At 42.4% G+C, this 13,578-nt stretch overlaps 1 protein-coding gene across 1 annotated transcript in view; it reads left to right on the top strand.

Annotated features, from left to right (window-relative positions):
• Positions 1-13,578, top strand: part of TMEM255B (transmembrane protein 255B) — a 130,526-nt gene that overhangs the window by 3,494 nt on the left and 113,454 nt on the right. Inside the window, exon 2 of the mRNA XM_026659108.1 lies at positions 5,054-5,196. Coding sequence (XP_026514893.1) covers positions 5,054-5,196 — 143 coding nt within the window. The remainder of the gene's footprint in view (positions 1-5,053; positions 5,197-13,578) is intronic.

The following is a 13,578-nucleotide window of genomic DNA, read 5'->3' on the forward strand; positions in this document are numbered from 1 at the left end:
GGCCTCAAATAGATACTTAGCCTGATAAATGTTTATTAGGCAGAGCAGAGAGTACTAGTGGGTTAAGACCATACCTGGTGGAGCACGGATCAGTGATGTGGAGGTTAGCATTATCTGTCTATCTAATCTATCTCTCAGATTTTTTTTATAGTATCACTGTGGTATCTATACTTTGTTATCACATTGCCAGCCAAGATTGTTGAGGAACATTACCATCACAATGTAATGCTGGTAATAATTTGTGACAGTCCTCATTTGATTCTTGATTAGAGCAGGGACTCTAGTAAAGATGACTCTACTGAGAAGACTTTCCTTTCATTTGCTTGATTCTTGGAATGGTGAAATACTAATAGAAAAAAATGGGGAATTCCAGGGAGGGACAATTTAATATTTTACAATTCCATCTTGAGTAACTATGCATCAGTTAACAGGGACTGACTAATTGCTACTGAGAGTGACTTCAGCAATAACAGGTTGGATAGTTAATGGGTTTGATGAACAATCTCCTGTGCTTGCAGGGGCAGCTGCACTGAAGAGGAATTTGCCCCTAGGAAAGATGGCAGCAGTAGTATCTCATTCGTTACCTAGTTGTTCTAAGGGCAACTTTAATTCATGGCTGACACTCTGGAACAGCCCTTGCCACTAGAGACTGACTGAGGTGTATGCTGACTCAGACCCTAACTATCTTCTCCCTCAGTACCACAGGGATTCGGGCGAGTCTCTTCTTATGCACATTTAACAGCTTTGTGCGGTTGGTAAAAACAGAGAGAAAAATAACAATTTAAATACTGTACCTGTAGTGCAGGCGATTCCGCCCGCCATTACACTCAATGTAATTTTGACTATACGTGATTTTCGCTTTACGCGCTGACAGCGGAACGTAACCCCAGCATAAGATGAGACTCGCCTGTACTTCTGACTGAGTAATTTTGATTTGTTTTTGGCTGCAGGTTATTGTAGTTGAACACTTCCTGCCCCACAATGGGTAGCTATATTAAAAGAAAATCCCAAACATATTGCATCTGCCCTCTAAAAAGCAAACAAAAGCTATGGAATTTTTTTTTTTGAAATGGCAGCACTGCTGCACTCAATAAAACAGTATCAAAAGGGAAATAATAAAGCTTTGTACTTGTAGCGCTGGTCATTTGACGATCTCAAACTGCTTTACGAATAAGCCTAATAAACATTTATCAGGCAAAGTACAGAGTTGAGGCTCTAAACCACACAAATAGTTAACATTATCTATGTATGTAGTTCAGGATGATAAGCATTACGTACATTTAAAATATTAATATTCTGTTAAGACAATATTAAATTATCTCAGTAAACACCAGGGTTGCCAATAAACGTTACAGCCTAGGCTATTGGAGCATTGGAAATGCTGAGTCTCACAGGTGAATTGGATAGTGTTCTTTCCCTGCAATGTTTATGGAGGCACTTGGTATTGTTGAGATTGTAAAAAGTCTTAATGTATTCTTTTTTTTTTTTTTTAGGCAAGGCCATATGTGTTGCCTTAAACTTATGCATGCATGTCTCACTGATGTAAAATTATACAGAAATTTTTCAAAACTGTCTGTAGTGTAAGTTTTACAAGTCATTTTTCATTACTGGGAATTTTACAAACACACACAGAATGTTGAGGCAGTATATGATCTGTAAGCCAAATTGTGTAGTAGATTACACATACTAAGGTCCATTTTGAACATAAAACATTTCTGTATTAGTTCTTTTTGGAAACTACTGATTCTGAGGAGACCAAATGATTGAGATTTCATTTTATTTTCTGGTGTGATTTTTGCTGGCTTTGGAGTGTCGTATGGAATGAAGATTCAAAATTCAGAACACTAGTCTGACCCTCAAGAATGCTGGTCACATTGAAGTTTTGCTCCAGTTCTCTTTCTTCTTTGAAATGAAATGTTGTTCTTGAATAGTAGCATTCATTGAAAATCCTTTGCTAGAGATGTGCCTATAAAGGTAGCAGACTTTTAAGATAAGAGAGCTTTTTCAGGGTAATGTGACTATCCTAACTTTGTCCTTTGAATCACAGTATTTCATATGTAGTTTGTGTACATTACACATTCACATCTACAGGTGTTAGTAACGTTGTCAAGTTCTTAAATATCTAAATTAATTCCTTTTAAAATGTGTATGTATCTCCCTCTATAGTTCCTTCCACCTTCTCTTCCTTATCTGGTCAGTTTGCTTGAGGATTGGTGCGTGTATGTCTCTGGGGAGGAGGTTATTAGTGGGAGCTTTCTTTTCTCTCTTGGCTTGTTCTTTGTTTTTATGTGATATGTTGGCTTGAGGGCAGGGGAATTAAAGTTCCCACTCCTCAAGTATTTGGGCCAGATTCAATTCTGCACCAAGATGCACTCCGCACTGGAGAGAGGTTGGAAGGCAGTTGCGGGGAGGCTTAAGGAGGGAAATGGCATGTCAGATGAGAATTGCTGTAGGAACTCTGCTCTCTCCTTGGCCCTGTCATGCCCTCTTCCACCACAACATACATCCTATTCTGGGGATAAAGGAGGACTCGCATAGAGCCTGGCTCTCTTTAAGATAGTTGAGAATTCTCCTCCACTAGGGGAATTCTCATCTGGCAAACTGTGGCCAGATTATGTCCCCTTTGTGCTGCTGAGGTGGTGGAAAGAGGGTGGAAGTGAGGCTGAGAATCTATCTCCTTTTCTGTTTATCTTTTTGTGAGATAGTGGTTTTTTTGTTGGTGTAGCTTAGAAGATGACTGTGTGTGGGAGGTTATGGTGAGCAAAGGCACTGAGGTTACCGAAGACTCTCAGGGTGAAATAAAATCAGAAAATCCCTTTGGCTTCCATTGAAAAATACTTGAGCAGCATAGATGGAATGACTAACTTAGAAACCTCTTGCAAGCAGGCTTGACTGGTTAATGCCTGATCTGTTGTTACTAAGGCTGACACTTGATGATTCTGAAGTGCCATGTCATGCAAATTTGGCATGTGGTTGGATGAAGATGCTTGGCTGGTTCTACACAGATATTCAGTGATCACTAGCCTCAAACAGAATAAAGAAGTGGGCCAATAGCTGTGATATTTTCATGCTGCTTGTAATGTAGGAGTTAGTCAATGATGGAGATGAGTTTGTTCAAGCATATGGCTGTTTCGTATATCCGTGGGGCTGTACCAAGTATATCAAGTTTTGTGGTTCTGGTTACGCAGAAGGCCTCATAGATGAATATAGTAAACTGGTGCTGGCAATGCAGTTGAAGTCCTCCTGGATTAGAATCCTTGGGAATTTTCAATGTACATTTGGACAGCAGATTGGATAGTCTGGTCTGTGTGCTCCTTGAAGTGATGGATTGTTTTGATTTTTTTCCCCCCAGAGGCTTGAGGAGTGCTCTAACATGACCAGCCATATGCTTAAATTGGGTCTGCAACTATCTCAATATTTGGTGTTTTTCTTAAAGCCCCAGCTCCTGGAGTCACGGGATTATGTGAGAATCTCAGCTTTCATTTAAACAAAGTTTCTAGTCTTTATATTTTCAGAGAAAAAATTTGAAAAAGTGAAATCTAAGCACTCAAAAACAAGAAGGTAGATAACCGCATCCCCCAACAAATATATGTTTTTTAAATCTCATTGTTTTTAAGACAATTTTTGACTTTGGGTGGCAACCTGACTCATGATTTTTGAATGTTTGAGGTTGGCCATACTGGGTCTGCTTTAGATTCTTGGATTTGTAGATTAGCCTGTTGAAAGATCTGACCATACCCTCATATATTTCGGTGCATGGGTTATTCCATACTTCTCTCCTTCCTTACCACCAATGGACCACCATAGATTAAACGTTATTGCCAAAAGATGAACCAGATGGGGCACAAATTGGGGAGGAGATGACTGGAGTCACCTGGATTAATTTCTGATTGTCTGTTGTTGTTTTCTTCAGTAAAGCAGAGCACACTTCATACTGAAGAAAATATTTGACACGTTTACTGGTTCTGTTTGAGGAATATCAACAAACATATCTCAGTTTTTATCTGTGTGTTCATAAAAAAATAATTGATGAATTGGTTTGCAAACTGAATCTGTTCTGTGGTGTGGGATTTGAAATTCAAAGACTGAGCTGTGTTCCTCAGTTTTACTTGGTCACATGAGTCACATTGTATTGCTTCTGTTCCCTGATTGGCTCCTTGTTTGCTATTTCTCCCTCTGATTCCTTTTTCACATTTGCCCACAGTGGACTCCTTCTCTTTGGTTCATTTTGAATGTTAAGAGGGTGCATTTTTAGATGGCTATAGTGATTTATTGTATTTTTTTAAAATATGTTTTTACAGAATTTTGGTGAGCTATGGGCAGGAGCTCTATAATAATTGAGTTGTAACTCTAGATTTCTAAAATAAAGATACACTTCTGCCTTTCTGCCTCAAAGTTAAAACAACAAAATGATAATAAGGTTATTATTCGAGCTGGCTGACTACAGTAGGATTATCTGCAATCTTTTACTCCTGGGTACCTGAGTCCAAATTGAGATGAGATTAAATAAATTTCACAGAACAGTTCCTGTTAAATAAAATAGTATATGTATAATATATCACAAATTCATTAGCTGCAATACAGCTTTACTTCAGAAGATACCAACTGGTTTGCTTACCTGATAAATATAAAGAGAGAATTTATTTTCCTGATAACACAGCAGAGCTTCTGCTAATCTTCTTTAAAATTCACATATTTGTGTGTTGTCCACATAGAGCCAAATGGGAATTTTGCCAAGGTAAGGGTGGTTTGAGGTGTGCAGAATTGGCCTACAGATGTGAACAACAACTTCATTACAAGTTTTACCACAAATAACTGAAAAAATTGTCACTTTAGCTTAGTAAAACCCCATCTTGTATGTGTAAACAATGTATTATAGTCTACTAAGCTCCAGCTAATCTTTATATAATTTAAGATCCTCTCTCTGCTGCAAAATATTATCCCTTGTTGGGAGAAAGGGTTAAAAATGAAATAGTTGGAATGAGTTTTCATTTCATACTTGTACTGCCAAGATTGCAATGAAAAACTATTTTATATTTGTTTCCCCCAACAGGACAGTTTGCAAAACGAAAGAAGACTTCTCTCTGGTTCACAGTTTCTCTGCTGGTAGTGTCTGTGTTCATACTGACCATAGGACTTGCAGCTACCACAAGAACAGAAAATGTTACCGTTGGAGGCTATTACCCAGGAATCATTGTGAGTAGAGAAATGTATTTTAGATTATCCGTTACTACCAATACGCTATTATGGCATAGACACAAGCAACCACAATTGATGAAGGAAATTTCAAACTCTGTTGCATTACTGGTGAGGAAAAACCTAAGGTGCATAATGTTTAGATCTAGTTCTATTATGTTTGTGATTCAGATGTAGGCCCTAATCCCGCAACTTGTGCATGAAGGCTGACCACTGTGCCTGCATGGAACCTCACTGAATTTAATACCTTTCTGCACAGGCACATGGACTCAATTTCAAGAATGGGCCATAATTTTCTACTGTATGTTAGTAATGACTTTCAAATCACTTAATTCATTATCACAACCTTGATTCTTAATTGGACTTTTAAATTATCATTTAGTAAAGGAGAGAATATAAGTACCACTAAATACTCTGCTTTTAACGACTTCAAAAGGTAGTTTAGCATTAACTTTAATTTCATTGACTTCAATAGGATGGATTATTCACTTGCTTAAAGTTAAGCACATGCTTAAGTACACTGCTGAATTGGGACCTGAATGATTACAGTGTACTATTAGCTCTTGTTCATAATATAATCATACATTTTAAGAAAAGGGATGAGTATCTGTTAATACTATGCATAAATTTTGCATTGCCAATCGTTATTTGTAAATTATAATTGTTCTTTCTAACTAAGTTCTCTAATATGTTAAAGTCATGCTGAGAACATATTTGTTGGAAGGATTAATTTTGGGGTAATAATCTATATTAAGTGGTGTTTAAAAATGGAATTAAAATCAGTTCCAGGAATAAAATTTTAAAAGAATGCATTGTCCTTGGATCAGTTAAAATATGTAGACTAATACAATGGCATAGTCTTTAAATAGTTATTTGTAATTGAAATTAAAACATTTAAAAAATAAACTTTCTACAGTCATTCCATTGGAGGAAATTTAATGGGTAATAAGTAATAAAGTTCATGTGCACAAAGCAGTTAATTATAGCAATTAGTTTATTTTAGGGAGAAAATGTGTGTGTACTAAACAGAAAAATATATTTCTCTAGAGCATTTTTTAAAAATTAAGTGTTATAGGTTTTTATTTAATAGGCTGATAGAATAGCTAGAAATGTTCAGAATGATTTGCAAATGAAAACCTTTTAATAATGATTTTTCCCTCTATTTCGTTTTAAGGCTGTTAGAGCTGATAACATTTTGTAAAAGCATGATCATATTTTACACATTTGTGGTTGATCATTGTAGTAACTGAGAAAGAGCAATGATTAATACATCAACGTCACCCTGTATTGATACAATTACAGCTTCTGATAGTGTGAGATGGCAACAGCTTCAACTCCCATTGACTTCAGTGAGAGCTGAAGAAGCTGAGGGCCTTGCAGAAAGTATTAACATACCTATTCTGGTTCCATTTTTCCTTCACTAGTAACATTTCATTCACAAAGTCTGACTGACAATTCCTTTCCTGCTGTGTGAATGCAGCATACAATGCATAGATTTATGGTGCATTGGCTTAGGAAGTATCAGAGCAGCTGAAAATGAACACATTTGTAAGGTAAGATTATGTTTTTTCATTCTTGATGTGATAAACTAAAAGTTTATTTTTATGGAGCAATGAAAAAATAAGACTGCTTGTGAAGAGAGAAATTTAAATTGGAATTAAAAGAAGGGTGGTGGTGGCTTGCTCCCATGGAATTCAGTAACAATGCTCTTACTTCAGTGGGACAGGATAGGGCACCAAAGCTGCATTAGGCTTAGCTCAAGTGACTTGGGTCGTTTTAAAAAATATTATGCAAAATGACTTAAGCCCCCAGTTCTCTTAGCACTACTGAGACTACTTCTAACATGAATAAAATTACTTGTGTGAAAGTAAGAAAGGGGAACTATGCAAAAATGAGGAGGTTAGTTAAATAGAAATTAAAAGGTACAGTGACTAGAGTGAAATACCTGCAAGCTGCATGGACACCTTTCAAAGACCCCATAATAGAGGCCCAACTAAAATGTATACGCCAAATTTAAAAACACAGTAAAAGAACTAAAAAAGAGCCACCGTGGCTTAACAACCATGTAAAAGAAGCAGTGAGAGATAAAAAGGCATCTTTTAAACAGTGGAAGTCAAATCCTAGTGAGGTAAATAGAAAGGAGCATAAACACTGCCAAATTAAGTGTAAAAATGTAATAAGAAAAGCCAAAAAGGAGTAATAACAAAATGTTTTTTAAGCATATCAGAAGCAGGAAGCCTGCTAAACAACCAGTGGGGCCCCTGGACGATCGAGATACAAAAGGAGCACTTAAAGATGATAAAGTCATTGCGGAGAAACTAAATGGATTCTTTGCTTCAGTCTTCACGGCTGAGGATGTTAGGGAGATTCCCAAACCTGAGCAGTCCTTTGTAGGTGACAAATCTGAGAAACTGTCACAGATTGAAGTGTCCCTAGAGGAGGTTTTGGAATTAATTGATAAACTCAACAGTAACAAGTCACCGGCACCAGATGGCATTCACCCAAGAGTTCTGAAAGAACTCAAATATGAAATTGTGGAACTATTAACTATGTTTGTAACCTGTCCTTTAAATCAGCTTCTGTACCCAGTGACTGAAAGATAGCTAATGTAAGGCCAATATTTAAAAAGGGCTCTAAGGTGATCCCGGCAATTACAGACCAGTAAGTCTAATGTCAGTACCGGGCAAATTAGTTGAAACAATAGTAAAGAATAAAATTGTCAGACATATAGAAGAACATAAATTGTTGGGCAAAAGTCAACATGGTTTCTGTAAAGGGAAATCATGTCTTACTAATCTATTAGAGTTCTTTGAAGGGGTCAACAAACATGTGGACAAGGGGGATCCAGTGGTCATAGTGTACTTAGATTTCCAGAAAGCCTTTGACAAGGTCCCTCACCAAAGGCTCTTATGTAAATTAAGTTGTCATGGGATAAGAGGGAAGATCCTTTCATGGATTGAGAACTGGTTAAAAGACAGGGAACAAAGGGTAGGAATAAATGGTAAATTTTCAGAATGGAGAGGGGTAACTAGTGGTGTTCCCCAAGGGTCAGTCCTAGGACCAATCCTATTCAACTTATTCATAAATGATCTGAAGAAAGGGGTAAACAGTAAGGTGGCAAAGTTTGCAGACAATATGAAACTGCTCAAGATAGTTAAGACCAAAGCAGACTGTGAAGAACTTCAAAAAGATCTCACAAAACTAAGTGATTGGGCTACAAAATCACAAATGAAATTTAATGCGGATAAATGTAAAGTAATGCACATTGCAAGACATAACCCCAACTGTACATACAATATGATGGGTGCTAATTAAGCTACAACTAATCAGGAAAGAGATCTTGGAGTCATCATGGATAGTTTTCTGAAGACGTCCACGCAGTGTGCAGCGGGAGTCAAAAAAGCAAACAGGATGTTAGGAATCATTCAAAAAGGGAGAGAGAATAAGACAGAGAATATCTTATTGCCCTTATATAAATCCATGGTACGCCCACATCTTGAATACTGCATTCAGATGTGGTCTCCTCATCTCAAAAAAGATATACTGGCATTAGAAAAGGTTCAGAGAAGGGCAACTAAAATGATTAGGGGTTTGGAACAGGTCCCATATGAGGAGAGATTAAAGAGGCTAGGACTTTTCAGCTTGGAAAAGAGGAGACTAAGGGGGGATATGATAGAGGTATATAAAATCATGAGTGGTGTGAAGAAAGTGAATAAGGAAAAGTTATTTACTTGTTCCCATAATATAAGAACTAGGGGCCACCAAATGAAATTAATGGGCAGCAGGTTTAAAACAAATAAAAGGAAGTTCTTCTTCACACAGCACACAGTCAACCTGTGGAACTCCTTGCCTGAGGAGGTTGTGAAGGCGAGGACTATAACAGGGTTTAAAAGAGAACTAGGTAAATTCATGGAGGTTAAGTCCATTAATGGCTATTAGCCAGGATGGGTAAGGAATGGTGTCCCTAGCCTCTGTTTGTCAGGGGGTGGAGATGGATGGCAGAAGAGAGACCACTTGATCATTGCCTGTTGGTCCACTCCCTCTGGGGCACCTGGTATTGGCCACTGTCGGCAGACAGGATACTGGACTGTATGGACCTTTGGTCTGACCCAGTATGGCCATTCTTATGTTCTTATGTGTGCATAAGTATTTGTAGGACTAGGGACTTAGGCCTGGTCTACACTAGGCGTTTATGTCGAATTTAGCGCCGTTTCATCGAATTAACCCTGCACCCGTCCACACCACAAAGCTATTTAGTTCGACATAGAGCTCTCTTAAATTCGACTTCTGTACTCCTCCCCAACGAGAGGAGTAGCGCTAAATTCGAAATGGCCATATCGAATTAGGCTAGGTGTGGATGGAAATCGACGCTAATAGCTCCGGGAGCTATCCCACAGTGCACCACTCTGTTGACGCTCTGGACAGCAGTCCGAGCTCGGATGCTCTGACCAACCACACAGGAAAAGCCCCGGGAAAATTTGAATTCCTTTTCCTGTCTGGGCAGTTTGAATCGCATTTCCTGTTTGGACATCGTGGCGAGCTCAGCAGCACTGGCAACGATGCAGAGCTCTCCAGCAGAGGTGACCGTGCAATCCCAGAATAGAAAGAGGGCCCCAGCATGGAGTGATGGGAAAGTCTTGGATCTCATCGCTGTGTGGGGCGATGAGTCCGTGCTTTCCGAGCTGCGCTCCAAAAGACCTAATGCAAAGATCTATGAGAAGATCTCTAAAGCCATGGCAGAGAGAGGATACAGCCGGGATGCAACGCAGTGCCGCGTGAAAATCAAGGAGCTGAGACAAGGTTACCAAAAAACCAAAGAGGCAAACGGACGCTCCGGATCCCAGCCCCACACATCCCGTTTCTACGAGGCACTGCATTCCATCCTAGGTGCGGCCGCCACCACTACCCCACCAGTGACCGTGGACTCTGAGGATGGGATATTGTCCGCGGCCGGTTCCTCGGACATGTTAGCGGACGGGGAAGATGAGGAAGGAGATGAGGAGGATGAGGCAGTCGACAGCGCTTGCACCGCTGATTTCCCCGACAGCCAGGAGCTCTTCATCACCCTAACAGAGATGCCCTACCAACCATCCCCAGCCGTTACCCCGGACACAGAATCAGGGGAAGGATCAAGCAGTAAGTGTTTTAAACAGCTAAACATTTATTTTTAACAGAACTGGAATATTAATAATATTAACAATGGGTTTTTCATGATTTCTTTGCCCTAGGCGCTTAACTATTTAGTCCCAACTATTTAAAAAAAATCTAACAATGTCCGGTTTTTCATGATTCTGCTGCCCAAGACGCTCCACTCTTTAGTCCCTGCCAGTGCAGCTACACCAAAATCCGGTCTATATGTCCGGGGATAGAGATGAAATCCTCATGGGAGATCTCAACGAAGCTCTCCTGGAGGTAATGTCCAAGCCTGTTCATCAGGTTCCTGGGGAGAGCGGCCTTATTGGGTCCTCCGTGGTACGAAATGTTTCCGCGCCAGGAGACAATCAAGTACTCAGGGATCATTGCCCTGCAGAGCATGGCGGCATATGGCCCTGGTTTTTGCAGGCTTTCCCTAAGCATCCTTTCCTTTTCGCTGTCCGAGATCCTCATCAGGGTGATGTCGCTCATGATGCCCTGCTTTGAATTAGGTAGGGGAATGTTAGTATTGGGACTGCTTTACAGCCATGCGGTGGAGGCGGGAGAGGGGCAGCATACAGGGATCTTTCCCTGGGACAGCCGCGGGGGGGTGGGACAGGGGCACAGTTCATGCTTGCCTGATTGCTGGCAGCAGAGACTGGCATTGCTTTCAATGTGAAAGGAGGCCAGTGCTACTATTAAAGTTTTAAGCAGCCACAAGTCTACGGCTTACCATGTTTGCCTGCTACACAAATTCCGGTGTCCTGCCCCGCTTCTCAGATCGCCAGTGCAAGACTACAAGCACTGAAGGCGAGGGCCGAAAATTCGACCTTGTCCTGAGTGCGCATGTGATAGGTGCAGTGCATGGTCTTGTTCTCAGAGAAAGACTATGTTCTTTGTTCACAAATTCATTTATCTGTCTCAGGAATTCACTCCCTTTTTCCCATTCCCACAGACACATCTGCGACTGTCTCCCAACCCAGCCTGGCATCACACTCCCAGAGGCTAGCGCAGATTAGGCGGAGGAAGAAGAAGACGCGGCAGGACATGTTCTCAGAACTAATGTGCTGCTCCCGAGCCCAGGCAGCCCAGCAGACACAGTGGAGGGAGAACTTGTCCCAAATGCACCGAGCAAACATGGAACGGGAGGAGAGGTGGTGTCAGGAAGACCAGCAGGCGACTCAAACGCTGCTTGGACTGATGAGGGAGCAAATGGACACGCTCCGGCGCCTTGTGGATGTTCTGCAGGACCGGAGGCAGGAGGAGAGAGCCCCGCTGCAGTCTATCTGTAACCACCCTCCCCCGCCACCAAGTCCCATACCCCCCTCACCCAAAGTCCAAAGAAGGAGGGGCGGCAGGGGCCGTGAAAACTTTCACTCCACCCCTGCAGACTGCTCTAGCACTAGAAGGCTCTCATTCCCCAAAATTTGAAAAGTCCTTTCCTACCCACCTCACACAAGCCCCCGTCCAAGTTTCACCCCCCCGTTTCATGTGTAGTTGCTAATAAAATATACGTTTCTGTTAATTACTGTTTCCATCATTTTCTTTTGGAGGAGAGTCTGTCTGAAGGGGGGGAAGGTGGTTGGTAATTGGACAGGACAGTCACCTTTAGCAGGGTACAGAGGCGGGGGCGGGTCCAGCAGCAGGGCACATACACAGTGCAGTTACTAGTTACCCTGGTCAGTCTGGGAGGTGGTTTTCATGTTCTGTGTGTTGGGGGGGGGGGGTTTGCTCTGTGACTTTGTGGCGGGGGAGGGCAGTTACAGATCTTATGCAGCGGTCCTTATCCTGGATCACAGAGCCACGCAGCAGGGGATCTGTAACCCTCCTCCCCCTGCCAGAAAGTCACATAGCCGACACATACATGCAGTCCCGCCCAGGACGGCTGGCAGGCTCCGTTGAAACAACCAGTCCACCACTGCGGAGCCTGTCATTCCTGGAGTTTAGAGGCATCATTTGCATCACTACACTACACCCGCCCCCCACCGCAGTCTGCGTCCCAGGTTTAAAACATTCCCGCGAAAACAGTAATAAAGACAACGGTGTTCATTAAGAAAATAGAACTGATTTTATTTTTTGGGAAGGGGGTGAAGGGGGTATGTAGCTGGAGAGGATAGTCAACATAAACTGGGTAAAGAAACGGGGGCAGGTTCAGCTTCTCTTTAAACAAAGTTAATAGTCACAGGTTACTCTGCTCACTGAGGAACCTAGCTTTCAAAGCCTCCTGGATGCACAGCGCGTCCCGCTGGGCTCTTCTAATCGCACGGCTGTCTGGCTGGGCGTAATCAGCAGCCAGGCTATTTGCCTCAACCTCCCACCCCGCCATAAAGGTCTCCCCCTTGCTCTCACAGAGATTGTGGAGCACGCAGCAAGCTGCTATAACAATGGGGATATTGGTTTCGCTGAGATCACAGCGAGTCAGTAAGCTTCTCCATCTCCCCTTGAGACGGCCAAAAGCACACTCCACCACCATTCTGCACTTGCTCAGCTGGTAGTTGAAGAGTTCTTTTTCAGTGTCCAGGGCGCCAGTATAGGGCTTCATGAGCCAGGGCATTAGCGGGTAGGCTGGGTCCCCGAGGATCACTGTAGGCATCTCCACATCCCCAAGAGTTATTTTGTGGTCCGGGAAGTAAATCCCTTCCTGCAGCCGTCTAAACAGACCTGAGTTCCTGAACACGCGAGCGTCATGAACCTTGCCCGGCCATCCGACGTTGATGTTGGTAAAATGTCCCCTATGGTCCACCAGTGCTTGCAGCACCATTGAAAAGTAGCCCTTTCGGTTGATGTACTGGCTGGCCTGGTGGTCCGGTCCCGGGATAGGGATGTGAGTTCCATCTATAGCCCCACCGCAGTTTGGGAATCCCATCGCGGCGAAGCCATCTATGATGGCCTGCGCGTTTCCCAGGGTCACTACCTTTGAGAACAGTACCTCAACGATTGCGTTGGCTACTTGCATCACAACAACCCCCACGGTAGATTTGCCCACGCCAAAGTGGTTCGCGACTGACCGGTAGCTGTCCGGCGTTGCAAGCTTCCAGAGGGCTATGGCCACTCGCTTCTGGACAGTCAGGGCTGCTCGCATCCGGGTGTCATTGCGCTTCAGGGCAGGGGACAGCAACTCACAAAGTTCCAGGCAAGTCCCCTTCCGCATGCGAAAGTTTCGCAGCCACTGAGATTCATCCCAGACCTGCAGCACTATGCGGTCCCACCAGTCCGTGCTTGTTTCACGGGCCCAGAATCGCCGTTCCA

This window comes from Terrapene carolina, unplaced genomic scaffold (genome assembly GCF_002925995.2).
Source record: "Terrapene carolina triunguis isolate 2854851 unplaced genomic scaffold, T_m_triunguis-2.0 Scaffold21, whole genome shotgun sequence".
In the NCBI taxonomy this organism is placed as follows: Eukaryota; Metazoa; Chordata; order Testudines; family Emydidae; genus Terrapene; species Terrapene triunguis.